Source organism: Maniola jurtina, chromosome 7 (genome assembly GCF_905333055.1).
Source record: "Maniola jurtina chromosome 7, ilManJurt1.1, whole genome shotgun sequence".
Lineage (NCBI taxonomy): Eukaryota > Metazoa > Arthropoda > Insecta > Lepidoptera > Nymphalidae > Maniola > Maniola jurtina.
In genome coordinates this window covers 7603112-7629535 of record NC_060035.1, presented here as the reverse complement: position 1 = coordinate 7629535, position 26424 = coordinate 7603112, and the positions used below count along the sequence as shown (strand labels likewise).

Genomic DNA, 26424 nt, shown 5'->3' with positions numbered 1-26424 from the left:
ACGTTTTTGCCTCCCAATGTTACAAGTTTGCTGCAACCCATGGACCAGTCTGTTATTGAAACAATGAAGCGCCATTACAGAAGGCAACTGCTGAGAAAACTGCTGATCGAAGGTGCTGAAGATGAAGAATTGGTTTTGGCAAATCATAGCAAAATAAATTTAAAGGACTGCTGTTACATGGTAGCGGAAGCTTGGAGTTTGGTTACGGCAGTGACGCTAAGACGTGCGTGGAATAAACTGAAAGGCCTACCGTCTGAGAAGAACAAAAAAAAAGAATCTGAAGAAAATGAGAAACAAGAATATGGAGAGGATGATGATGATGAAGATGCGTTGTCACTAGAGGAAATAAGAAAAATGATTGTAAAAATTCCTGGTTGTACAGAAGTAAGTGCTGAAGATGTAGGAGAGTGGATGGCTTGTGACACGTCTGACCCTGGTTTTCAAATTCTCAATGACGATGAAATTGTTGTAAGTGTGAGAGAAGATGTTGAAGTGGAAGAAGAACTTTCTGCTGATGTTGAAGTAGACGCTGGACCATCAGCTAGTGAAGCATTTGCCGGCCTCGAGACTGCTTTGAAGTGGATGGAGCGTCAGCCCGAGTGTGACCACTTGCAACTGCTTACCGTCAAGCGAATGCGTGACCTGGCTGCCCGAAAACGGTTGAAGACCGCAAAACAGCTTACATTAACGGAGATGTTTAAAAAACAATGATTTTTATTTCTAAACTTGTACATAAGTACATTTTATTTATATTTAAAACATGTGAAAATTTCATGTTTCTTTCATTTAATTCAATAAAAAAATAGTGCAATATCAAAACGTAGCTTTTATTCTCTCCAATGGCAATTTTTTTTAAAAAAATCCGATTATCCGAATATTTGATTATCCGAATGGGTCCCGGTCCCCATTAATTCGGATAATTGGAGTTCTACTGTAACATCTTAATCTCGTGCATCATCCACAAACCTATAGTCGTAAAGGCAAGGATGTTTTTAACTTCCTTGACAAAAATATTGTTTGCATCTTCCTCCAACATGACTTGAGTGTGGCGGCAACTCCACGAAATGTTGCATTGGCAACGTGCGGGCGATTAGCACTGCCAGCTGCGCTAGAGAGGTTGCATCGGCATTGCTGGTGCTCCGTGTGCACACTGCCATAGAAATACTATAAGTTGTGTTGGCTTGAAAATTAGCCTCGTGTGAGAATGGTCCAAGCATACCTAAAAGACAAGATTTTGGTACTTTTCCTGCTACTAACCACTACATATTGGTAATTGATTATTTCCTCTCCCCTATTGTCTCCTTGATTGCTCCTTTCCCTCTGGTTTGGTAAACAGTTCCTACTGAGAATAGCCTTAGTCTGTAAGCATATATTTTGTTAAATATTTATTATGTATTGTTTTAGATGAAAGCAGAGAAGAGTTTTCCCAGAATTTACAAGGTGTGGAAGCCTATCTCAACTGTAGAACAATAAGAATAGGTTCATACAGATATACACCAAAAGAGAAGGTAATTTCCTAATTAGTGTATTTATTGTATTGAAGGGTGTCTCAGGGTTTGAAGTGATTATTGTCATTGATAAATAAATAATATTACTGAGATAAATGTAGTTTGGGTAATAAGTTAGTGATTATTTAACTGATCATCTTAATTTCTTTAAGGTCCACATATCAATAAGGGGTATTAAGATTGTTGCACCATCTTTAAAAAATGAAGCACGGGAGGTTGCCCTTCAGATACCATTGAAGGAGATTGTTAGAATTTTAGTGCATTTTGGAAAAGGGTTACCAGTTGTTTTTTTGTATACTATGAACAAATGTGGTGTACACATAAGGAAGGCATTAGATATGGTGGATGAGTCTGGTAAGTGGATTAAACAGTTCACATGTTTAGGAAATAAATAAAAACAGTAACAGTATTTTTTTTACATGTTATGTCAAATAATATTCTATTCTCTGCAAAACCCCTGATAATATATGTAATTATGTCATCAGATTATTTTGCCACTTAGATCTGTACATTTTGGGGCCAATGGTTTGCATGGATAACAAATTTATTGCTACATCAATCTGAAGACAATATTATATTCTTTTAAAATTTATAACTTAGGTATTCTTTCATAGTCCTTAGGTTAGCTATTATATTATATTTTATATTTTACTGTACGACTTATGTTTATGTTAATGCACGCTGTGACTGCCCGTAAGTGGAGTTGCATAAGAGCAATAGAAAGTAAGGAACAAAATGTATAATTAAAATGTGTAACTCTGTGGGCGGTACTATAGTAAATAAATAAATAAATAAATAAATAAAGACATGAAATAAGGGATGGCAGTTATCTCTAATGTCTAGTTTTTGTTTCTTCAAAACATTTAGAGGACTCTGATTATATTAATCAGAATATTATCAGTTTTGAATATTAGTCACTTAAAATTATTATATATTATTATTAATTTTGGGGCATTAAAAAAATTTTGAACTGTTTTAATAGGTTTTTATTATAATCCTATGGCAAAGGAAGACCCTTACAAAAGGATTACTTTATTACCTGAGGTAATAACTGAAGAAGCAAAACTTACCTTCAAGGCACTATTTGGCAAAGTAATGGATGAATTAACTAATAGAGAGGCCAATGAAATCCTTATTAGAACTTGTCCAAAGGAGAGTAATAATGTCTCAAAATTGACAACAAGATCCATGAGCGCTGCTTCCATTGCTTCAGGAGCGAAAAGGTAACTTTTAACTATTAATAGTGAGCAAACAACAAAGGGGTCATATGATGTTGAGAGAGTAATCATCATCATCATCAAACCATACCAGCTCATTGATCCCCATCCCATTCCTCAGAATGAGGAATGAGACAGGTTTGCCCCTCCATGTTGGCTAAGTTTGGATTGGCAGACTCAGGCATTCAGGTTTCCTCGTGATGTTTCCATTTATTGTTAAAGCAAGTGATACTTAATTGCATAAAACGCACATAACTCTGAAAAGTTGTAGGTGCCTGGGATCTAACCTCAGCGCCCTCCAAAGAGGAGGCCTATGTCTTAACCACTGGGCTATCACCGCTTTAGTTAATCTTTCACTTGAGTAATCTAATTAGAACATACTCTGAAGATGGAAACTGATTCAACAATTTGTATGTGTTTAACTTACTGTATTAAGTTGTTATTTTCTTTAATTATGATAGGTTAGTTACTTGATTATATTTTTAATTTTGATTTCAGTTCTAATCCTGCTGAGATACGTCAGATTTTAATATACCCTCCTGGAAAAGGAGGCATCCCAATTAATACAGAAGATTACATGTGCCTAGCCCAGGACCAGTTCCTGAATGATGTTATCATAGATTTTTATTTAAAACATTTAGTTCATGATGTTTTAACTCACAGTCAGAGAGAAAAGACTCATATTTTTAGCACATTTTTTTATAAAAGGTTAACAACAAAACCTAGCAAAGTGAATAAAAACTCGAATCCTCACGAATGGGATAGTAATTTAACACCAGCTCAAAAACGGCACGCAAGAGTGAAAACGTGGACAAAAAACGTCAATATATTTGAGAAAGACTTTATTGTAGTTCCTATTAATGAAAATTGTCACTGGTTTGTGGCAATTATATGTTATCCTAGCTTAGAGGGGTGTAGGAGTATGATTGACAACAGAACAGTTATTCCACAACTAATTAAAAAGAGAGGTAAGTAGATTAAATTAAATCAATAAATAAATCTTTATTAACTTTACAAAACAGTGTTTCCAAGCTTTAGTGTGAGTGAATCAATCAATCTATTTTTATTTTTTTTTCATAATATGGTAACTATGTATGCTTTTTGTAAGTCAAATTTGTGAATTAATGTAGATGAGGTAGATAATTGGGATAGTGCCTATATCAAAAAAAAATATCTTAGGAATGATTAAATAGGGGTCTTCCAAAATTCGAAAAATCCATGTCTGCTATTTGTTTGTTAATCATTTTAAATTGTTGATTTAAATACAAAAGTATATGTAAGTATTTCATACAAGCTCCTTTACTAAGCGAGTATTTTGAGATTTGATAAAAGTCGCTGATTTGACTAGTTATTGTAGTAGTAGTTGTACAATGTACACAATCTCTAAAACCCAAATTATACATTTAGTGGCATCTTTATTTGCAAGGTGCATTGTGAAAGGCATAGCAATACATTTAGACCTGTTTTTTTAGTTTAGTTAAAAGACTGTACTACAGATATTTCTAAAGTACAGTAGCCATAATATAAACAGGAATAAAGTAGAAATGAAAGAAATCAAATAATAAAGTTGTGTCCCACCTAATGGAACTATTGTATCATAACAAACAAAGTACCTGTTTAATATCGAAAATTAAATCTTACAATATCATACTTCACTGTGGGATGTTAGCTTTTATTTTAGTTTTCCATCAACATCTGTTTGTTCCAGAGCGCAGGTCGTCAATGCAGATAGGCAGCACAACTATTACACCATTAACTAAACAGGAACAATTAACATTAAATTGTGATTCTGACAATCTTAGTGAAAGGGATGAGGCTGAAGCTGAGGTAAATATTGTAAAAGTACTTTAATTATTTGTTGTACATTTAGTTTTCTAGGGGTTTGTAGGGTTTGAAGGGTGGCAATAAAATATTATTACTAAGCCTTTGCTTTCTTTCCCTCTATCCATCTGTTGGAAAAAAATAATTTTAAAATAAAAATATTAAAGGATTACTATTTGTTACACAAAAATAGGATAAGACCATAATTTTAGGTAAAATTAATGATGGCTATTATGAGTAGTGAACTTAGTGAAACATTAGTAACACATTATATTTTATAGGATTTTGCAGTTATTAATTAATTTACTATAACCTTATTTATAAAATGCTCCATTCACAAAGTTGCCCAAAATTGTACATCTATGCCTTTTTATCTTTTCTTTTGTATTGTGATGGACGCGCTTCAGGATTGTGGCAAACAACAAACCCTGACAAGTCTATGAAACTGTATGAACACAGAAACAGGATCAGTTGCCCAGCTTACAAATATACAACACTTACACTTAAGTTTTTAATGTATTCTAAAACCCTTACAAATACCAATTTAACCTATTTCTACTGTACTTATTAGTAAGACATTGATCAGGGTAAAATTTTCATCATGGCAACCGGGTTGAATGAATTGTATACACTTATCCCTTTCGGCGACACACTTGTACGCATTCTTGAGGATTGTAATTCTTTATTGAACACAACTTCTAAACTAAAACAAATTGTCTAAATGTGTTGCTATCTATTTCATAACACTCCTTGTAGAAAAGGATAGCAGTGATTTAGACCTGTCAATTAGTTAAGAGATTGTGTACAACAGAATGAGTTGTTTATTTGTGGATATAAATATTCACAGACTATAATATTTCTAAACTTAATCCATATTCATAAAAATTGTTTATAAAAGTAGTTACATTTGGTATAAATTTATGTTCCAGGAAAGTGATTTAGATATGCAGTGTGACACCGACGATGAAGAACAAGAGAAACCTCTGCCTGAAAAAAAACCGGAAGTGCCTGTTGTTAGGAAAAATGAACCAATTAAACAGTATGTATGCTTTTTCCATTCTTCGGCCCATCGTTCGGCGTTTGTTTTGGGCATTTTTTTCTGTAAAATAAGTTAAAAGTTAACTACTGAAAAAAAAACTGATAGTTTTACTGTCATAAGTCAGATTTCAATCATTCAATCATTTATTTATTTTAATTTTTACTACTTAGATTGGATAGATAAGTTAAGTCTTAATTTATGCAATTTGAGTCATACCAATACTTTGTTGTATGTTTCAGGCCTTGTATACTTATTTTTGACTCATTAGCTGGTGCATCCCGATCTAGAGTTGTGGCGACGCTACGTGACTACTTGACATGTGAACATCAGGCAAAGGTAATTTAAACACTTGTAACAAAACTATCTGTTATGAATTTGGTGTCTAATTCATTATGAATAATACAATATTTTTGTTGCAGACATCTAAAAGCAAAGTATTTAATAAAGACAACATCAAGGGAAGCTGTCCAAAAATTCCACAACAAAATAATTTTACTGATTGTGGATTGTATCTATTACAATATGTGGAACAATTTTTTAAGGTATTGGTTTCTTTTAAATACTAACTATATTCGATTTTTTAATACCAGAGACCAAAACGACAACTAGAAATGTCAAACTTTAAACAATGATACCAGCTTAGCAAAAATAGTGTTGTCCTCATCGTTCCGGTTCAGATAAAATCGTTAATAAAATAGCATTTCGTGCATAGTAAGCAAAATAAACCTACTAAATGTAATTACGAGATAAAAAGAATCACTAATCACATATTATTTGATTATTTGAAAGACTTGAAGAATAAAGTAAGTAACAACAAATACAAAAATAATCCACCCAAGGAATTTTTCAATAGTGTAAAACTCATAAATTGAGACTCAACCTATACTTATTTCATTTCAATCGGAATTATTTTCAACACATTTTGTTGTCTCATACATATAGTATCGGTATCGGTTAATATTTATCGGTAAGTATCGATTGCACCACATCACTATCAAAGAGCCGTAAAAAACAGGCAACACGCGAACCTTCATTTTGGTCTCCGGGATTAATAAATGGACTATAGGTTATGCGTGACATGCGACGTAATGCGACTCGCGTGCTACCTATTGCACGTTGTTGGTACTGTGTCGAAAACCTTTAAAAAGTTACAACTATGGCCGATTCACACCAATTGCGTATGCAGCACGTACACGTGACACGTGCGTAGTGACGCGCGTGGACCCATAGTCGTAACTGCACGCAGTAAGTCTAAGTGAACGTTCACGCCACGCAAGCGGTATGCCACGTCTCATGACAAGTGACAAACGTAATCTTTATAAGATTAGTATAGAGAAGAATAATAATCCTCACAGATGAAGTTGCATGCATTACCTAATATGAGTTAATTTAAGTCTATTTTTTATATAAGTATGATAAAATATTTTGCAGGACCCAGTAATGGATTATACATTGCCCATAAAGCAATTAGCCAATTGGTTTGATGAAATAGTTGTAACAAGAAAACGAGAAGAAATATCGAACTTACTGAAAACTTTAATGCACAAATTCAATCCAGATTCGCATTTAGCTTTGCCTGACATCACATTCCCAACATTAAATGGTAATTTTGTTTATAATAACTTATATTAAAACTGAAGAATGCAGGGCATATATTTAAAACCGGTCAAGTGCGAGTCAGACTCGCGCACCGAGGGTTCCGTACTACAGTCGTATTTTTCGACATTATGCACGATAAATCATGTACAAAAACTATTATGCATAAAAATAAATAAAAATCTGTAACCACAAAGGGAAGTACCGTTTTCTGTCTGTCAAGAAACTATAGGTTTCTTGACAGACAGAAAACGAGGTGATCCTATAAGGGTTCCTTTTTTCCTTTTGAGTAATGGAAGTCTAAAAATAATAACAAAAATTGGGTAATAAGCCACTATGGGTGAAAACTGTGAAATAACTCCACTGTATATAAAGGCCTAAAGGCATTGTCAAGGTCAGTACCTGTACCTAGTTCATTCTAGGAACATGTACACCTCCTGTATGTGATTTGCCTCCTTGTTTCTAATTTGAATGGCTAGGATATGGAATTCCCTCCCAGCATCAGTTTTCCCCTCCACTTTCAATTCCTTCTAGGCAAGTGCGCTATATATTGGGCTGCATCATCACTTGACAGCAAGTCTGATTGCAACCAAGCTAGTCAAATTCATAAGAAAAGAACATACCTAATATTATACTTTGTTATTCCAGGTAAATTAATTGAAACAGAAGAACAGCAGGATGAAGGATCAGATGGTGATAAGGGTACTTCAAGTTTAAATAAAGTCCAAAAATGTGAAGGCAAGGACACTGAAGGTCCAACCATTACCTTTGTGAAACAAACATCTACTGGTGAAATATTAGTGAAACGGAATTATGTTGACTCCTCTGATACTATACACCTTAGAAAAACTATAAGAGTTAGTGATAGTGAAAATAGGTCTGTTGTGCAAATAAAGCCAGAATTTGTGAAGAACAGTGAAAACCAAATTATTTATAAACTGCACACTAGTGATTTGGTTAAAGACATTCAGAACACTTTAATAGTAAATAAGAGTAAAACTTTAAATGACAAAAAATATGGTGTACATAATCAAAATGTATCCAGTGTGAACTGTGTTCGGCAAAATGTTAGTGAAAATGAGAGTAATAATTCCTTTCTCAAAGGAAGACGAATAAATAAATTAGAAGATGTCATGTCTGACTCTCATAAAAGGTTTAAAAGAAATGAATGTTAAATTATTCATGTAAATTTATTTTAATAAAATGTAAATATTAGTTAATATTATTTACTATTTAATACACTATCTTGTTTTATAAAGGTAATGTAAAGATTTTAAGAATAATGTAATATAGCTAATATAGCTTCACATAATAACTATATTGTGATTTTATTTTTTGCCTAGGCGGCGAAGTTTGCGTGGGTTTGGTTAGCAGTGGCGAAGGGTGCAGATCTGAAAAAGGGAAGCCGGAGCAAAAAAAAGATCTGACCTAACAGAATATCAGAATATCATAATTAATAGGTAAACGAATGTATTAAATCACCCTTAAAAACAAAATATTAAAATAGTAGTATAAATAAAAATTTTAATTTGGAGGTACGATAAGCCGGTGAGCATCTGCTTATGAACCATATTTAGCTGACCTGTCAGAGAGACGAATTCGTATTCGTTCCGGGGCCACTTTAATTGGTGGTTCCATATTGGCGACCCGTAGAGTGAGACAGACTTAGTTCGCTTCATAGGGAAATGAAGGAGATGGAATACTAAGTAGTAAGCCGGGATGGTTACGGGTTATCGAAGCTATTTTCTATTGATGATAGATTTTCCCTGACACTTGTAAATTTTTAGGCGTCAAATTTGGTACGGTAGCATCATTCACTCTGGTAGCCTGCATGATAATAATCGAACTTTTGCCCTACATTTGTCACTAAGTACGTAGTGAGTGCTTACGTTATATTTTGCGAATTCTTAAAGGGAAGCCGATTGGAATCGGGTTACATGGACATTTCGCCACTGTTGGTTAGTTAGTTAGTTTTAATAAATTGCGTGGGTTTGGGTTTTTAAAAATTCTTGGCAGGTATCTAGGGTTCCATACCTCAAAAGAAACAGTAACCCATAAACGATCACTCTGTTGTCTGTCTATCGTACGTAAATTTGGGGGAATCAGGATCTCTAGGGTACTTCGCGTTGACTCCAGGGTCAATCATCAGGTAGTGCCAATGCTAATATCCTATAGCAGTTATAGCACAAGTAAAAGGTAAAGCAAAAAACCAGCAACTATGGATTTGTGGTAACATCACAAAAAAACTGGCCAAGTGCGAGTCAGACCCACGCACCGAGGGTTCCATAGTCGGATTTAGGTTTTTAAAAATCAAGTGGGAACTTTTGATTTTCTAGACAAAAGTAGCTTATCCGTAATAGCCTATCCCCACGATGCAGTTCCATTTGATCGGATGATCCTTTGAAAATCGCGTGGGATCACCAAGATTTAGAGATGCAATTCCTTACAGCATCAAGGTTGAGGAGTTGAGTATATACTGTTGTGTAGTTGAGTACAATTTTATAACCGACAATTTCTAAATCCCATCAGCTTTGGTGGTCAGGTCCCCTGCAGCACCAGGATAGAGGAATTGGAATTCAAATTTTTTGAGAAACAATGTCCCAGAATTATCGATGAAAAAAAATTTCTAATGTCGTCTGTGTTGGTGTTGGCGTAGATTATGAAAGGAAATAGTTTGATTTTATAAAAAAAAATAACAAAAAAAATTGTAATTGTTTAGTTGTGTATATACAGCATTTACAAACAAGATAAAGTTGAAAACTAAAACCCGACTGCGATTGTTTTAAAAACGCTGAAATATTGTAAAATTGTTTTTCTATCGCTTGGTAGTATATTTTAAGGACGTATTTGCACACTTGTATAGATTTTCGGTACGCTTTGTGGCTAAAATATACTAAGTAAATTGGAACTACAGATTGCTAAAAATAGATTGGTCCTTTATCTCCAGAGATCGAGTAATTTTTTGATAAAATCATTAATTTTGATACTATAAGAACGATTTTCCTTCACCTCTTCCACGCAGAATTAACGATTTAGGGTCAAGTTTAGGTACATTTTTCTCAGTTTACGTACGGATTTTATTCTTCTAATAAATATTTTCCGTTAGCACATAATGTGCACCTCAAAAAATAGGATTATTATATTAATAATAGTATAAAAATAAATAAAAACATCGTGTATAAATTTTTCACGTATTTTGCTTCAACCGCAAACCTTAATACAGTGCACTAAGGGTTATTTTGATATTGGGCAGGCAATGGTATGATTTCAAAATTATATCAGTCAGCGGCCAGCCGCCTTCGTGGGTGGTCTCTGCGTCGGTTGCTATAATTTTTTGATGTGGAAAAGATCGCTGTACGAACACAAAATAGTTCGACAAAACCCTAACTGATATTTATAGGTACTTATTCCGTGATTGTGCTGATATTTTGGCAAGGTAAGATAATAATGATAATATTATGTACCTATTATCACATTTTATCGTTAGCTGGATTTTTTTCTTGAGCATGATAGTGATCTGATAGTGAACTTCGAAGGCTGCGACAGGAACTTGAAGACTAGAAGAACTAGATGTGTCCAGTTTGGGCTCGTTTTCTTAGTCATGACGAGATCTTACCTCCGGATTTGTGGAGTGACCTGATGGTATACCTCGGAAGTCACTATTGGAACTCGGAGACGAATAGAGCTAGGTGTTTCGAGTTTGGGCTCATTTTCTTAGTCATGATGAGATCTTACCTCCGGATTTGTGGAGTGACCTGATGGTATACCTCGGAAGTCACTATTGGAACTCGGAGACGAATAGAGCTAGGTGTTTCGAGTTTGGGCTCATTTTCTTAGTAATGATGAGATCTTACCTCCGGATTTGTGGAGTGACCTGATGGTATACCTCGGAAGTCACTATTGGAACTCGGAGACGAATAGAGCTAGGTGTTTCGAGTTTGGGCTCATTTTCTTAGTCATGATGAGATCTTACCTCCGGATTTGTGGAGTGACCTGATGGTATACCTCGGAAGTCACTATTGAAACTCGGAGACGAATAGAGCTAGGTGTTTCGAGTTTGGGCTCATTTTCTTAGTCATGATGAGATCTTACCTCCGGATTTGTGGAGTGACCTGATGGTATACCTCGGAAGTCACTATTGGAACTCGGAGACGAATAGAGCTAGGTGTTTCGAGTTTGGGCTCATTTTCTTAGTCATGATGAGATCTTACCTCCGGATTTGTGGAGTGACCTGATGGTATACCTCGGAAGTCACTATTGGAACTCGGAGACGAATAGAGCTAGGTGTTTCGAGTTTGGGCTCATTTTCTTAGTCATGATGAGATCTTACCTCCGGATTTGTGGAGTGACCTGATGGTATACCTCGGAAGTCACTATTGGAACTCGGAGACGAATAGAGCTAGGTGTTTCGAGTTTGGGCTCATTTTCTTAGACATGATGAGATCTTACCTCCGGATTTGTGGAGTGACCTGATGGTATACCTCGGAAGTCACTATTGGAACTCGGAGACGAATAGAGCTAGGTGTTTCGAGTTTGGGCTCATTTTCTTAGTCATGATGAGATCTTACCTCCGGATTTGTGGAGTGACCTGATGGTATACCTCGGAAGTCACTATTGGAACTCGGAGACGAATAGAGCTAGGTGTTTCGAGTTTGGGCTCATTTTCTTAGTCATGATGAGATCTTACCTCCGGATTTGTGGAGTGACCTGATGGTATACCTCGGAAGTCACTATTGGAACTCGGAGACGAATAGAGCTAGGTGTTTCGAGTTGGGGCTCATTTTCTTAGTCATGATGAGATCTTACCTCCGGATTTGTGGAGTGACCTGATGGTACACCTAGGAAGTCACTATTGGAACTCGGAGACGAATAGAGCTAGGTGTTTCGAGTTTGGGCTCATTTTCTTAGTAATGATGAGATCTTACCTCCGGATTTGTGGAGTGACCTGATGGTATACCTCGGAAGTCACTATTGGAACTCGGAGACGAATAGAGCTAGGTGTTTCGAGTTTGGGCTCATTTTCTTAGTAATGATGAGATCTTACCTCCGGATTTGTGGAGTGACCTGATGGTATACCTCGGAAGTCACTATTGGAACTCGGAGACGAATAGAGCTAGGTGTTTCGAGTTTGGGCTCATTTTCTTAGTCATGATAAGATCTTACCTCCGGATTTGTGGAGTGACCTGATGGTATACCTCGGAAGTCACTATTGGAACTCGGAGACGAATAAAGCTAGCTGTTTCAAGTTCGGGCTCATTTTGTTAGTCATGATGAGATATTACCTCCGGATTTGTGGAGTGACCTGATGGTACACCTCGGAAGTCACTATTGGAACTCGGAGACGAATAGAGCTAGGTGTTTCGAGTTTGGGCTCATTTTCTTAGTAATGATGAGATCTTACCTCCGAATTTGTGGAGTGACCTGATGGTATACCTTGGAAGTCACTCTTGGAACTCGGAGACGAATAGAGCTAGGTGTTTCGAGTTTGGGCTCATTTTCTTAGTCATGATGAGATCTTACCTCCGGATTTGTGGAGTGACCTGATGGTATACCTCGGAAGTCACTATTGGAACTCGGAGACGAATAGAGCTAGGTGTTTCGAGTTTGGGCTCATTTTCTTAGTCATGATAAGATCTTACCTCCGGATTTGTGGAGTGACCTGATGGTATACCTCGGAAGTCACTATTGGAACTCGGAGACGAATAGAGCTAGCTGTTTCGAGTTCGGGCTCATTTTGTTAGTCATGATGAGATATTACCTCCGGATTTGTGGAGTGACCTGATGGTACACCTCGGAAGTCACTATTGGAACTCGGAGACGAATAGAGCTAGGTGTTTCGAGTTTGGGCTCATTTTCTTAGTCATGATGAGATCTTACCTCCGGATTTGTGGAGTGACCTGATGGTATACCTCGGAAGTCACTATTGGAACTCGGAGACGAATAGAGCTAGGTGTTTTGAGTTTGGGCTCATTTTCTTAGTCATGATGAGATGTTACCTCCGGATTTGTGAAGTGACCTGATGGTATACCTCGGAAGTCACTATTGGAACTCGGAGACGAATAGAGCTAGCTGTTTCGAGTTTGGGCTCATTTTCTTAGTCATGATGAGATGTTACCTCCGGATTCGTGAAGTGACCTGATGGTATACCTCGGATGTCACTATTGGAACTCGGAGACGAATAAAGCTAGCTGTTTCGAGTTCGGGCTCATTTTCTTAGTCATGATGAGATCTTACCTCCGGATTTGTGGAGTGACCTGATGGTATACCTCGGAAGTCACTATTGGAACTTACAAAACGAGCTCAAACTCATAACATCTAACTCTACTCGACTCGAAAGTCCAATAGTGGCTTTTGAAGTATACCTTCAGAGCACTTCAACAAGTTTCAAGGTGTAATCTCGTCATAACTAACAAAACGAGCCCAAACTCGAAACACCTAGCTCTATTCGTCTCCGAGTTCCAATAGTGACTTCCAAGGTATACCATCAGGTCACTCCACAAATCCGGAGGTAAGATCTCATCATGACTAAGAAAATGAGCTCAAACTCGAAAAACCTAGCTCTATTCGTCTCCGAGTTCCAATAGTGGCTTCCGAGGTATACCATCAGGTCACTCCACAAATCCGGAGGTAAGATCTCATCATGACTAAGAAAATGAGCCCAAACTCGAAACACCTAGCTCTATTCGTCTCCGAGTTCCAATAGTGACTTCCGAGGTATACCATCAGGTCACTCCACAAATCCGGAGGTAAGATCTCATCATGACTAAGAAAATGAGCCCAAACTCGAAACACCTAGCTCTATTCGTCTCCGAGTTCTAATAGTGACTTCCGATGATATCATCAGGTCACTCCACAAATCCGGAGGTAAGATCTCATCATGACTAAGAAAATGAGTCCAAACTCGAAACACCTAGCTCTATTCGTCTTCGAGTTCCAATAGTGACTTCCAAAGTATACCATCAGGTCACTCCACAAATCCGGAGGTAAGATCTCATCATGACTAAGAAAATGAGCCCAAACTCGAAACACCTAGCTCTATTCGTCTCCGAGTTCCAATAGTGACTTCCGAGGTATACCATCAGGTCACTTCACAAATCCGGAGGTAACATCTCATCATGACTAAGAAAATGAGCCCAAACTCGAAACACCTAGCTCTATTCGTCTCCGAGTTCCAATAGTGACTTCCGAGGTATACCATCAGGTCACTCCACAAATCCGGAGGTAAGATCTCATCATGACTAAGAAAATGAGCCCAAACTCGAAACACCTAGCTCTATTCGTCTCCGAGTTCCAATAGTGACTTCCGAGGTGTACCATCAGGTCACTCCACAAATCCGGAGGTAATATCTCATCATGACTAACAAAATGAGCCCGAACTCGAAACAGCTAGCTCTATTCGTCTCCGAGTTCCAATAGTGACTTCCGAGGTATACCATCAGGTCACTCCACAAATCCGGAGGTAAGATCTCATCATGACTAAGAAAATGAGCCCAAACTCGAAATAGCTAGCTCTATTCGTCTCCGAGTTCCAATAGTGACTTCCGAGGTATACCATCAGGTCACTCCACAAATCCGGAGGTAAGATCTCATCATGACTAAGAAAATGAGCCCAAACTCGAAACACCTAGCTCTATTCGTCTCCGAGTTCCAATAGTGACTTCCGAGGTATACCATCAGGTCACTCCACAAATCCGGAGGTAAGATCTCATCATGACTAAGAAAATGAGCCCAAACTCGAAACACCTAGCTCTATTCGTCTCCGAGTTCCAATAGTGACTTCCAAGGTATACCATCAGGTCACTCCACAAATCCGGAGGTAAGATCTCATCATTACTAAGAAAATGAGCCCAAACTCGAAACACCTAACTCTATTCGTCTCCGAGTTCCAATAGTGACTTCCGAGGTGTACCATCAGGTCACTCCACAAATCCGGAGGTAAGATCTCATCATGACTAAGAAAATGAGCCCCAACTCGAAACACCTAGCTCTATTCGTCTCCGAGTTCCAATAGTGACTTCCGAGGTATACCATCAGGTCACTCCACAAATCCGGAGGTAAGATCTTATCATGACTAAGAAAATGAGCCCAAACTCGAAACACCTAGCTCTATTCGTCTCCGAGTTCCAATAGTGACTTCCGAGGTATACCATCAGGTCACTCCACAAATCCGGAGGTAAGATCTCATCATGACTAAGAAAATGAGCCCAAACTCGAAACACCTAGCTCTATTCGTCTCCGAGTTCCAATAGTGACTTCCGAGGTATACCATCAGGTCACTCCACAAATCCGGAGGTAAGATCTCATCATTACTAAGAAAATGAGCCCAAACTCGAAACACCTAGCTCTATTCGTCTCCGAGTTCCAATAGTGACTTCCGAGGTGTACCATCAGGTCACTCCACAAATCCGGAGGTAAGATCTCATCATGACTAAGAAAATGAGCCCCAACTCGAAACACCTAGCTCTATTCGTCTCCGAGTTCCAATAGTGACTTCCGAGGTATACCATCAGGTCACTCCACAAATCCGGAGGTAAGATCTCATCATTACTAAGAAAATGAGCCCAAACTCGAAACACCTAGCTCTATTCGTCTCCGAGTTCCAATAGTGACTTCCGAGGTATACCATCAGGTCACTCCACAAATCCGGAGGTAAGATCTCATCATGACTAAGAAAATGAGCCCAAACTCGAAACACCTAGCTCTATTCGTCTCCGAGTTCCAATAGTGACTTCCGAGGTATACCATCAGGTCACTCCACAAATCCGGAGGTAAGATCTCATCATGACTAAGAAAATGAGCCCAAACTCGAAACACCTAGCTCTATTCGTCTCTGAGTTCCAGTAGTAGGTTCCAAAGTATGCAATTTCATCAAGTCGGGAGGTAATGTAATGCTATCCTTCTCAGATTATTTTAGTCATAGTAGGAGCTCATAATTTCATAAGCATGGAAATGTTGTTCATTGCCAAGAAGTCATGGTGAAATATTTCATCATCAGACCCTTAGTCTGTAGGCACTGTTCTACTTACTGTATTATTGTCAAGATACATATTTAAAAAAAAAACTGTTAAAAAAAAATAGATGACCAAATATAAAATAAAATAAAAATATCAAAGTATCAAAATCAAGTCGATTCACTCATTTTGACGCAGCTGTGTGCGTGTGGGCAGTGTACTTATGTAGTAGTGCAATTTCGATACCTATTCATTTTGCAAAGACGTCCTTAATGTTGTAGTACATTTATATTTATGAAATCAAAATTTTCTCCTCTTTCATTTGACATCCCACTCGATACAATAGCAAAAAAAAATTTTGAAGATCCCCGCTTTTTTTCATGTAACATCCGTTAGGTCAATTTTTTTCGTATAAAATGTAGCCTATGTCACCCGAACCTTTACGACGAATCAATTGACACCTAATTCATCGAAATCGGCCCAGTAGTTAGATTAGGCGCTACGGTGGAACACACAGAATCTGGATACAAACATACATACATACATAGAATGCTAAAATCAGAACCCTTCCTTTTGGCTTTGCCGCAGTCGGGTAAAAATAAGATGGAAGCGACGGGCATGCTCGTGAAATTCAAATTTAATTTGGTTTTTCGCAATTTGTCGTACGTTGTCGTATTAGCTCACAAATTGCGAAAAACCAAATTAAATTTGAATTTCGCGCGGGCAGGCCCGTCTCATGCCCCTATTGATTTTGAAAGAGGTCATCCAAGTCACAGAATTCCAAGTGCCAAAAGATCCCTGTCGTACAAACCATAGAGTAAAATACACTGGAAAGTAAAACCCATAGTATAAAAACTAAAACGTAGATAGATTGCTCTTTGTATTCAGTGAAAAAATCTTAGCGAGAGGCCTTAAAGGACTGGTATCCAGGGCCGTAAAATAAATTAAAAAAAAAAAATCTTAGCGAGTTTTTGTAGAATTCTTTTTTTGATTGGTGGTGAAAATAAATTTTAAACAAATAAATGTAGATCAACAAACGTAAACTTCACTTACAGTGATCGTTCAGGCGTGTAATTAATAACAAAAGTGAAAATAGGTATATCAATGGCTGACGAAGAACGACTTCAACGAATTAAAGTTATGTAAAATGTGCATATACCTGCTAAAATTGTGACTATTTTCCCCATTGAGATTGCTTTATTACGTTTTGATTTCTATAAAAGTTGAATCTTTTATATCTATAGACTGGTATAATAGTTATCTGTGATCCCCCTTTTCAAAACTCTAATTTGGAATATTTATTATATATTTCAGCCGGAGCATTTTTAGCTACAATCGCTGGTATTTCTGCTTTTGCGGGATTTGGAACGACTTTGGCAGCAGCAAAAAAAACTGATCCAAAATATTTCAATAAAGGTGTATAAATCATTAATATTCGAAATCATGTCTAGCATAAATTATTAATAATTTATACTTAATACATATTTAACCTCGCAATTCTTCCCTATGTACCTACCTACTTTTAAATGTATGCTGTACAAAACTATAAAAATAATATGCCCTGCATATTTATATTTTTTAGATAAGTAAATATAACTTGTAATATAATTTTGTAATCAGTTCAAAATATTAAAATTTTATTAACTAGAGCCAAAATGATGCTTGAAACTTTCTCCAATTTTGCTGGAATAAAAAGTAGCCCTAAAGTTAAAACCAGCATGGATAGACTTTTAAAAATCCTGCGGGAACTCTGATATTCTGGGATTACAAGTAGCCCTATTTCTATTTCCAGAATGCAAACTATCTCTGTACTTATATCAAAATATAGTATAATTGGTTTAGCATGAAAAGGTAGCAGTCACTTTAATAATATGGAGTCTCTAGCGGCTAGCTGCATGCCTGCCATGCATGTACTGGTACTAACCAGGGATATCAAACAATTTTTTAAGCTGGAAATTCTATCACAAGAAAGCTGAAATTAAACTGTATATTCTAGTAGCACTGGCACCATAGTAGTAACTAGGTTTCATGTTTGCTTTTGTTTCCATCAAGGAATACATGGCAGTGTTGAATTAGCGGATGCAGGTGCCTTGCTGGCACTAAGAGCACTGGGTTGGGGGACACTGTATGCAATTGGTGGTACAACATGTTTATGCTATGGCATATGGAAATTATCAGGTGCTAAAGATGTAAGTATTATATTACTCTTTTATTTTCTACTATATTTTTAACATAATGAAATATGTCATCACCAGCCCAGTCTCCGCTTAGAATCAGAAAGGTTTAGATAGGCATCTTGTAGGCAGGCACACTCCATCTTAGGCTGCATCATCACTTGCCAGCAGGTCTGAATGTAGCAGAGCACTAGTTCATAAATTAAATGTGCAGATTGGCAGACTTCGTCCACCTTTGAGCACACTATGAAAAATTTTTTGGCATGCGTCAGGTTTCCTCAATATGTTTTTCTTCATTGTTAAGTGTTAAATCAGTGATATTTAATTGCTTGAAAGGGGCATACCTCTAAAAAGTTAGAGGTCTGTGTGCCCAGGATCGAATCTTCGACCCTCCTCCAAATAGGCAGATAGTTAAACCACTAGGCTATCACTACTAATATTCTTGTTAACATTGCATTAATATGCTATTTTCTGTTTAGCTAAAAGACTTCAGAATCAAAATGGGAAACCTTCTTCCAATTTTACCAAAAAATAATCCACCACAATCTAGAACAGAATTCAGCGGAATGAATGATTTAATGAAATATTTGTCAGAAGAATATGGAAATAAAAAAATGCAAGATGTAACAGATAAATAAAGGATTTATTGTTTTCAGCTCAATCATTAAATTGTTTCATTATTTAAATCTTGTTTGACAAGAAACTCTTCCTTATATGCTGGACCATTATTACAACTAGCTTTACAAGTGTATATGGCTAGTACACCCCAATCTATACTATTCAATTCAATACCAACATTAATAAAATTCAACAATTGTGGCATTATCTGAAAAAAAAAGAATAGCAATGTTATCATAAGGGAATACACACTACTGCCCATGCTAGCCGGGCTGGATTGGTCTGGCGAATTTGGTATATATGTCGCAGCGAAATGGCATAAACCGGGAGTTGGCCATATCCACTGAACCATATTCGATGTAATCGCAAAATCCCAGAGGAAGAAAAGTGCGCAAAAATATAAAGTTTGATTAGGTTAGATAAGAACATAAATATCCATGTGCCCAGCCACAGGCCTGGCACTTAGGTTCTATTGGGTAATATTATCAGATGTTTCACTAGTCACTAAACTATGCTCAGTATTCTATGATATCACTAGATTGGTTTAGTGAAATGGTCTAGAGATGTTGCTTTAACATCTCGCGGATTAGTCTGTAACTAACCGTATATGCCATCCAGCCAGCCATCTGTGTAGTATGGCTAACTTCCCGTATATGCCATTTTGCTGCTACATATAGATAGCTTGCATCCTAGAGGATGAACATATGGTATTACCTAAATTCCTGCATACAAAGTCTCAAGGATAATCTAGTTGTACCATAATTTAGGGTTTCATCATTTTTCTAAAATCTAACTGCATTAAACTTACTTGAAATTCGAATTGTCTGTCTCCATTACAGTACTGACATTCGGGTACAGTTATTAAGTTTCCTGAAACTTTTGTAATCCACAAAGGTGCACCTCCTCGGTCATATCTTAGTACTTGGTTTGGATGTCTCGCTATTCTTTTACGGAATTTATTGTAAACCTTATCTTCTGGTAATGGTTTTACATATTGTTCTAATTCACTATCAGGAACGTTGCTCAATGTACCAGCTTTTTTTTCTTGCATCATTTTTCTGAGTTTCTCCATTTCTTGATTTGAGTCTTCAGCAGTGACTTCCTCCTACATAAATATTATGCAATGAAATAGATTGGCAAAAATCAAAACAAGAAATCTTTGCTTAAGTATATAGTATTATAGCTTAGAGATATAATAAATATCTACTATGTTACCACTTTAATACACTAACCTAGGGATGATTACAAATCAAACAATTATGTGAACCATTTATTTGGAATGCACAAACTTATTAATAGTTCATAAGTTTGAGTTCCTATTAATTGTTATTACTATTAGCATAGGCATTTACAAATCTGGTCCAATCTTGCTAAATAAAAAATATTGTTCAAGGTGTGTTTCACATACAATTTCCATCTTTCCACTTAGCACTATTATTTCTGTGAGTAATGATCTTATTTTTTATATCTATGATATTATATGTATTAAAAAGTCGTGCAATTAGAACATACCTTATCTTCTTCATCTACTATTAATTCCCACTCTTTAAATAATAATGATTTTCCTGCTTCAGTCACTATAAAATTATTGGGACATGGTGTGCATGTCTGAAAAATAAATCTTTTTTAAGTAACTATATTCAATATAGAAAATCAATTTTATATATGAATTAAATAAATATGAAATAGTAAATATACCTTTTGCAGGTCAGAGCAAATGCTTTTGTGTTCCTTTTGCCAATCAAGGATTTGGTGTTTGCGACTACAGTAATAAACTTTTTTGCATTTTGAACAGTGAGATGGTGCTCTTATTCCACAAACGTTGCACAACTTTGCCCATTTTTCCATCGGAAAATCCTAAAAGAATTAAGTACTTACATAAAATATGAAATTTATGTAAAGTTAGTCATCATCATCATCAGTATGAAGGGCCAAATAGTGGGGGGTCTACCAATTTAAAGATAGTAAAGTAACACTATTATGTAACTGATCACCATTTATACCAATCATTAAGTTGGAAAGGATGACATTATAAAAAAAACTGCTTCTTATTACCTCCTTTTCATTTTCTTCATACGGTTCAAAAGAGAAATAATCATTCATACGTGGTAGCTGACAACGTAGTACTACGAAATTTTCTGCAGAATTTATGTCACAGCAAGAACCTTTTGGACAAATAAATATGAAGATTGTTCGATGAAAACAATCATTATTTTCTTCAAATGGAGCATACACCTGTAACAATGTAGGTATTATTTTGTTGTAAGTACAATACAAATAAAGGATCTATTTATTACATTTAATTAGTTAAGACCAGTGTTCATAAAGCTATGAGCCTTTTGATTTGAGTGCTTAATTTGAAAAGTAAATTACACAGAGAAGTATAGTACACATGGCTCCTGCGTGATGGGCGAAATAAATGTGCTGTGTGGCACCACAAAAATCCAATAAATAAACTAACAATAACACCTGGTTTTTGGCTAGTACCGATTTATTGTTACTGATCCTCTTTATACTTCGACTAGTTATAACACAATACATACCTGACATAAAAAAATCAAAGGTTCCTTACACTTTTTGCAGTTTAATTTAGCAGGATCAGGTATGTTTTTAAGGTCTAACCATGCTGGCTTTCCTCCCACTTTACTTGGAAAAAATCTAGGATGTAACAACCAGTTACTTTTTTCTTCAAGAAAACCGATATCTACATGTTTATCACTCATTTTACTCTTCAACGTTACTCTGTTAAGTCTAGAAAATATGAAAATTTATTATTTTATGAATCAAATAGAGATAAGAGAAATTCAAAGTTGGAAACAGATACAGAAAAAAACCACTAGTGATTACTGATTACATAGGTACCATTTTTTTTCAGACGAGAGAAAAAAAAACTTTTCTCTATCAGACGAAGTCCAGTGACCAGTCCATACTCCATACTAATAACTAATTATACATAGAGATTCTCTAAGCTAATCAGTGTAACTTCGTTTGTGGTGGTGTTAGCTGGCGGGCGTGCTCTGCCTTTTTGGAGTTGTTTTTTTTTTTTTTTTGTTAAAACTGACTGGAAAGCGCTCTAAGGGGTGCCGTGCGTATGTCGGCGAGCGCCGGCACAGACGGGGTCCATACTTGTATAGTTTAACTAACTTGTTACAAATTACTACAAACTTGACATTGGCTAATCTTTGTAAAGCCAGACGAGAGAGGAAAAAAAAAGCCAGACGTGAAAAAAAAAATCAGTTTCGACCACAGTATCTATGATCGAAGGTTTCGACCGGATTCGTGGTCTGTGGTTTCGACTTTCGTGGTTTCACCTTATATTCTCTTTGGTTTCATACCCTAATATAATCCTACTCTATCTATGGTTTTATTTCAATTTTCACCATATATTATTATCTATCTATGAAATACTATGCCATTTTAAATGCCGACAGTAAATAATAATTATGAAAACGAAAACTAATGTTATAGAATTATTTGAAGATGCGAAAACCAATCAATCTTATGTAAAAGTTTGTGCGCCCATGGTGAGATATAGTAAAGTGCAGTTCAGAACTTTAGTAAAAAAGTGAGTGCTTTTATTTTCGCGTAATGTGGTGAGAGATGGCTAAAGCCACGTCCACTTTTTTAATTTTAACAATTTAGATTGCAATAGTAATAAATTAACAAGTTTAACTGTCGTACTATAGTTTAATTTCAACTTCACATTATGCTCTCATTACTATATTGAAATACCTAGCATTGAGGTTATCGTTTGGAATAAATATTTTTAAATTTCATACTCGTTTTTAGCTTAAATAAAAACAACAGCACTTTAAATAAATAATGGCTGAGATATTTTAAGTGATGTATCTGTTTTGTAAACTTTTTTTAAAATTATATAGACTAGGCTAGCGCTTGGCTGCAATCAGACCTGCCAGCAAGTGATGATGCAGCCTAAGATGGAGCACGCTTGTCTAGAAGTTGCATCACTTATTAATTAATCGATGTATTAAATTGTAATGGTACTTTTTGTTGTTCTTATTGTTAACCACTATAATCTAGTTATTATCCCTTTTATCTTTCAGATTTGGAGTGGATTTGTGCTTTACACCGATGATACTTGCAGATTCGTTTTGTCAAAATGCGAAAGCAAGGTCAAATGAATTTGTAACAACAATGTATGACACTCCATTGGTTGTGCAGTTTGCAGCTAATAGCATTGATGATTTCTTAGATGCATCTAAGTTAGTATATCCCTATGTAGATGGAGTGGATCTAAACTGTGGATGTCCTCAAAGATGGGCTATGAAGGATGGATATGGATGTGCCTTACTATCTAAACCTGAACTAGTACATAATTTATTAAGAACTGTGAGAAATAATTTTCCACAAAATTTTACAGTTTCTGTGAAAGTAAGAATATTACAGGAAGTGAAGAAAACAATAGCTATGTGCCAGCAGCTTGAAAAATGTGGCATTGATTTTATGACTGTCCATGGACGTACACCGTTACAGAAGAGTGGGGAGGCTATTGATGTGGAAACCTTGAAAGAAATATGTGACAAAGTTACTGTACCAGTAATTGCTAATGGTGGCATTAAAACTTTAGATGATGCAGATCAATTGCAAGAAACATTGAAATGTGGGGGCATAATGGCTGCAAGTGGTATTTTGAATAACCCAGCCCTTTTCAGCGGACATAATAAAACACCACTCAGTTGTATTAAACAGTGGATTGACTTGAAGAATAAAAGTGAAGATAAAATAACATTTCAATGCTATCACCACCATTTAGTTTTTATGCTTGAGAAGATATTGTCAAAAAAACAAAAGCAGGAGTTTAATTATTTAAGTACATTTGAAAGTGTTGATCAATTTTTAAATATGCATGTTATAAATGATTATAATTATTTGCCACCAGCTAGTCCAGTAATTGATGATTTTGTGACATGTCAATTTGATAAAGAAGTCACTGATAAGCACTCAAGTAAATGTAGAGGATGTAGTAAGAGTATATATTATTGCACTTGTTGTAATCATGATTATGACAATAATAATGGAAGTTTTTTCACGTACTATGTCGAAAACACTGATGTTCTAGATTATATGGACTGCAATATGTTTGATGAATGTATTTGACATAAAATAAGTTGATTTTTACTTTTAACTCAATGAAAAAAATGTAACCACTATAGGATCACTTTGTTTCTGCCTGTGGGTATGTCTGTTTGACTGACGTAAGTCCATGTGCCAAGACTTTTAGAAACAGCTTGATATATCAAGTTGAAATTTGTATTGGATACTAAGGTTCAGTAATCTCGTCATCATCTACACTAAGTTTGTATGTTTGTTTTTAGGAAGAAATCTCTGGAGCTACTGAATCGATTTTGAAAATTCTTTCACCAGTAGAAAGGTACATTATTCCTGAGTGGCATAGGCAATTTTATTTTCAAAAGAGATTCCTGCAAAAATTGTAATAAGCTACCCGTGCGAAGCCGGGGTGGGTCCTAGTATTTTATAAGGCAATTCCTGAATCACCATCTTAAAATATGGCATGAAGGGAGCTCTTGTAGCACAAGTAAACTGTACAGGAATTTGTGAAAATTACTTGGTGGAATTATGTGGTGCGAGTGGAAATATTATGAGACAAACTTATCCTTACTAATAAATTATTATACTTAAATGTGAAAGTCTTTTTCTTATGTCTGACCTTTTTACGATCCATCCGCTTAACCGATTTTGACAAAATTTGGCACAGAGATAGCTTTCATCTCGAAAGCGGACATAGACTACTTATATTGTGGTGAAAGTGGTAAAATAAAATCTTTATTTTTTTTACTTTGTGTAACTCCCCTACACACAGTGGGGTCGAATTTTGGAGTTGCTAGAGTCGTTGCAGTCGTAGGTTCTAAAAATACGACTGTAGTACGGAACTCTCGGCGCGCGAGTTTTTAACCGACTTCCAAAAAAGGAGGAGGTTCTCAATTCGTCGGAATCTTTTTTTATTTTTATTTCATAGATTGATACGTTATAAATTCTGAACCACCCCTCATTGTCAATATAGCAAGGTCGACAAAAAGAGACTTTTTAAACAGTCCGTCTATACTACAGGAATTATCACACTAATATTATAAAGGCGAAAGTTTGTATGTGTGTGTGTGTGTGTGTGTATGTTTGTTACTCCTTCACGCAAAAACCACTGGACGGATTTGGCTGAAATTTGGAATGGAAATAGATAATATCCTGGATTAGCACATAGGCTACTTTTTATCCCGGAAAATCAAAGAGTTCCCACGGGATTTCGAAAAACCTAAATCCACGCGGGCGAAGTCGCGGGCATCGGCTAGTCTATACCAATATTATAAAGAGGAAACCTTTGTATTTTTGTATGTTTGTAATGAATAGGCTCAAAAACTACTGGACCGATTTCAAAATTTCTTTTACCATTACTTAGAGGGATTCTTCCGAATCCGTATAGGCTATATTTTATCCCGGAAAATAGATAGGATTTTTCGTGGTAGTGAAAATTGTGGAGTAAGGCGTCGAAAAAACTGCCGTACGTTAACGATTCTCGCGAACGCTGCCTAAATGGTTAGAGATGTATGGTTGACTTCTATAGAAAAGTTGTAGAACTCAATAATGCCTACAAAAAAGTCCGGATAGTATAAACCAAACATTTATATTTTAGCCATTATAACCACTTTTCCATAGAATAAAAGTAATTAAAATTATTAGCCTATGTTTATTGATCATATTATCGTCAAATACTAATCCTTATCCAAATAAACTATTTATTGAGCAAGATTGTTCAATAGCTATACATTACTTTTTATTTTATTCCAATCGGACAATCCATTCAAAAGATATTACGAATTTAAAATTGTAATTGGTATTAAAATGAATGATGGTGTCGCACGACTCGCACGGCGAAACCGCAGGGGTTCAGAGAGCTTAAAAAATAAATGTCCACCCGTGCGAAGCCGGGGCGGGTCGCTAGTACAAGATAAAATTGAAAACTAAAACCCATCTGCGATCGTCTTACCTAATAACACTGAAATATTAGAGTAAAATTGTTTGTCTGTCGTTTGGTGTATTTCAATGAACAGTTGTTATAGATTTATACCCATGAATTCAGACTTTTCTCCTCTTTCATTTGAGACCCCCCTCAAAAAAAAAATTCAAAATTCAAAATATTTTTATTCAATTAAACTTTTACAAGTGCTTTTGAATCGTCAAAATAATCTACCACTGGTTCGGAATGCCTCGATACAATAGCAAAAAATATTTTTCGAGACCCCCATTTTTTTTGATGTAACATCCGCTAGGTAAATTTTTTTCGTATAAAAAATATAGCTAATGCACCCGGGTCTTTACAACGAATCAATTGCCACCTCATTCATCAAAATCGGCCCAGTAGACACTACGGTGGAACACACAGAATCTGGATACAAACATACCTACATACATATTGGACTGCCTTCTTTTTGGCTTTGCCGCAGTCCGGTAAAAATAGCATATTTT

The 26424-nt window shown here is 36.1% G+C and overlaps 4 protein-coding genes across 9 annotated transcripts in view; 3 read left to right on the top strand and 1 right to left on the bottom strand.

Moving 5' to 3' along the window:
* LOC123866999 overlaps nt 1–8499 on the top strand; it is a 30064-nt gene extending 21565 nt beyond the window's left edge. For all 4 annotated transcript variants that reach the window (XM_045908819.1, XM_045908818.1, XM_045908815.1 and 1 more), the window contains 10 exons: nt 1405–1508; nt 1661–1862; nt 2491–2731; nt 3224–3693; nt 4434–4552; nt 5476–5585; nt 5825–5921; nt 6005–6127; nt 7017–7188; nt 7830–8499. In XM_045908819.1, the coding sequence (XP_045764775.1) occupies nt 1405–1508; nt 1661–1862; nt 2491–2731; nt 3224–3693; nt 4434–4552; nt 5476–5585; nt 5825–5921; nt 6005–6127; nt 7017–7188; nt 7830–8356 (2165 nt within the window). In that variant the 3' untranslated portion in view covers nt 8357–8499. The remainder of the gene's footprint in view (nt 1–1404; nt 1509–1660; nt 1863–2490; nt 2732–3223; nt 3694–4433; nt 4553–5475; nt 5586–5824; nt 5922–6004; nt 6128–7016; nt 7189–7829) is intronic.
* Nucleotides 8500–17061: 8562 nt separating this feature from the next.
* Nucleotides 17062–18992, top strand: LOC123867006 (transmembrane protein 242). Its single transcript, XM_045908832.1, has 4 exons — nt 17062–17270; nt 17447–17548; nt 18185–18321; nt 18786–18992. The coding sequence occupies exons 1-4, from the start codon at nt 17237–17239 to the stop codon at nt 18942–18944; spliced, it is 432 nt and encodes a 143-aa protein (XP_045764788.1). The 5' UTR covers nt 17062–17236; the 3' UTR covers nt 18945–18992.
* LOC123867003 (programmed cell death protein 2) lies at nt 18931–21915 on the bottom strand. 2 transcript variants are annotated; one of them, XM_045908828.1, is made up of 7 exons: nt 21787–21915; nt 21468–21675; nt 20980–21159; nt 20623–20781; nt 20437–20532; nt 19733–20029; nt 18931–19132 (listed from the first exon to the last, which is right to left on the bottom strand). In XM_045908828.1, exons 2-7 carry the CDS (start codon nt 21645–21647, stop codon nt 18971–18973), a joined length of 1074 nt encoding a protein of 357 aa, XP_045764784.1. In that variant the 5' UTR covers nt 21648–21675; nt 21787–21915; the 3' UTR covers nt 18931–18970. The 2 variants fall into 2 exon arrangements, with proteins under 2 accessions (XP_045764784.1, XP_045764783.1); XM_045908827.1 differs by lacking the exon at nt 21787–21915 and having other exon boundaries at nt 21468–21742.
* A 351-nt stretch (nt 21916–22266) lies between these two features.
* Nucleotides 22267–24586, top strand: LOC123867001 (tRNA-dihydrouridine(20a/20b) synthase [NAD(P)+]-like). 2 transcript variants are annotated; one of them, XM_045908825.1, is made up of 2 exons: nt 22267–22489; nt 22989–24586. In XM_045908825.1, the coding sequence occupies exons 1-2, from the start codon at nt 22368–22370 to the stop codon at nt 24040–24042; spliced, it is 1176 nt and encodes a 391-aa protein (XP_045764781.1). In that variant the 5' UTR covers nt 22267–22367; the 3' UTR covers nt 24043–24586. The 2 variants fall into 2 exon arrangements, with proteins under 2 accessions (XP_045764781.1, XP_045764782.1); XM_045908826.1 differs by having other exon boundaries at nt 22389–22517.
* The last annotated feature ends 1838 nt before the right edge of the window (nt 24587–26424 follow it).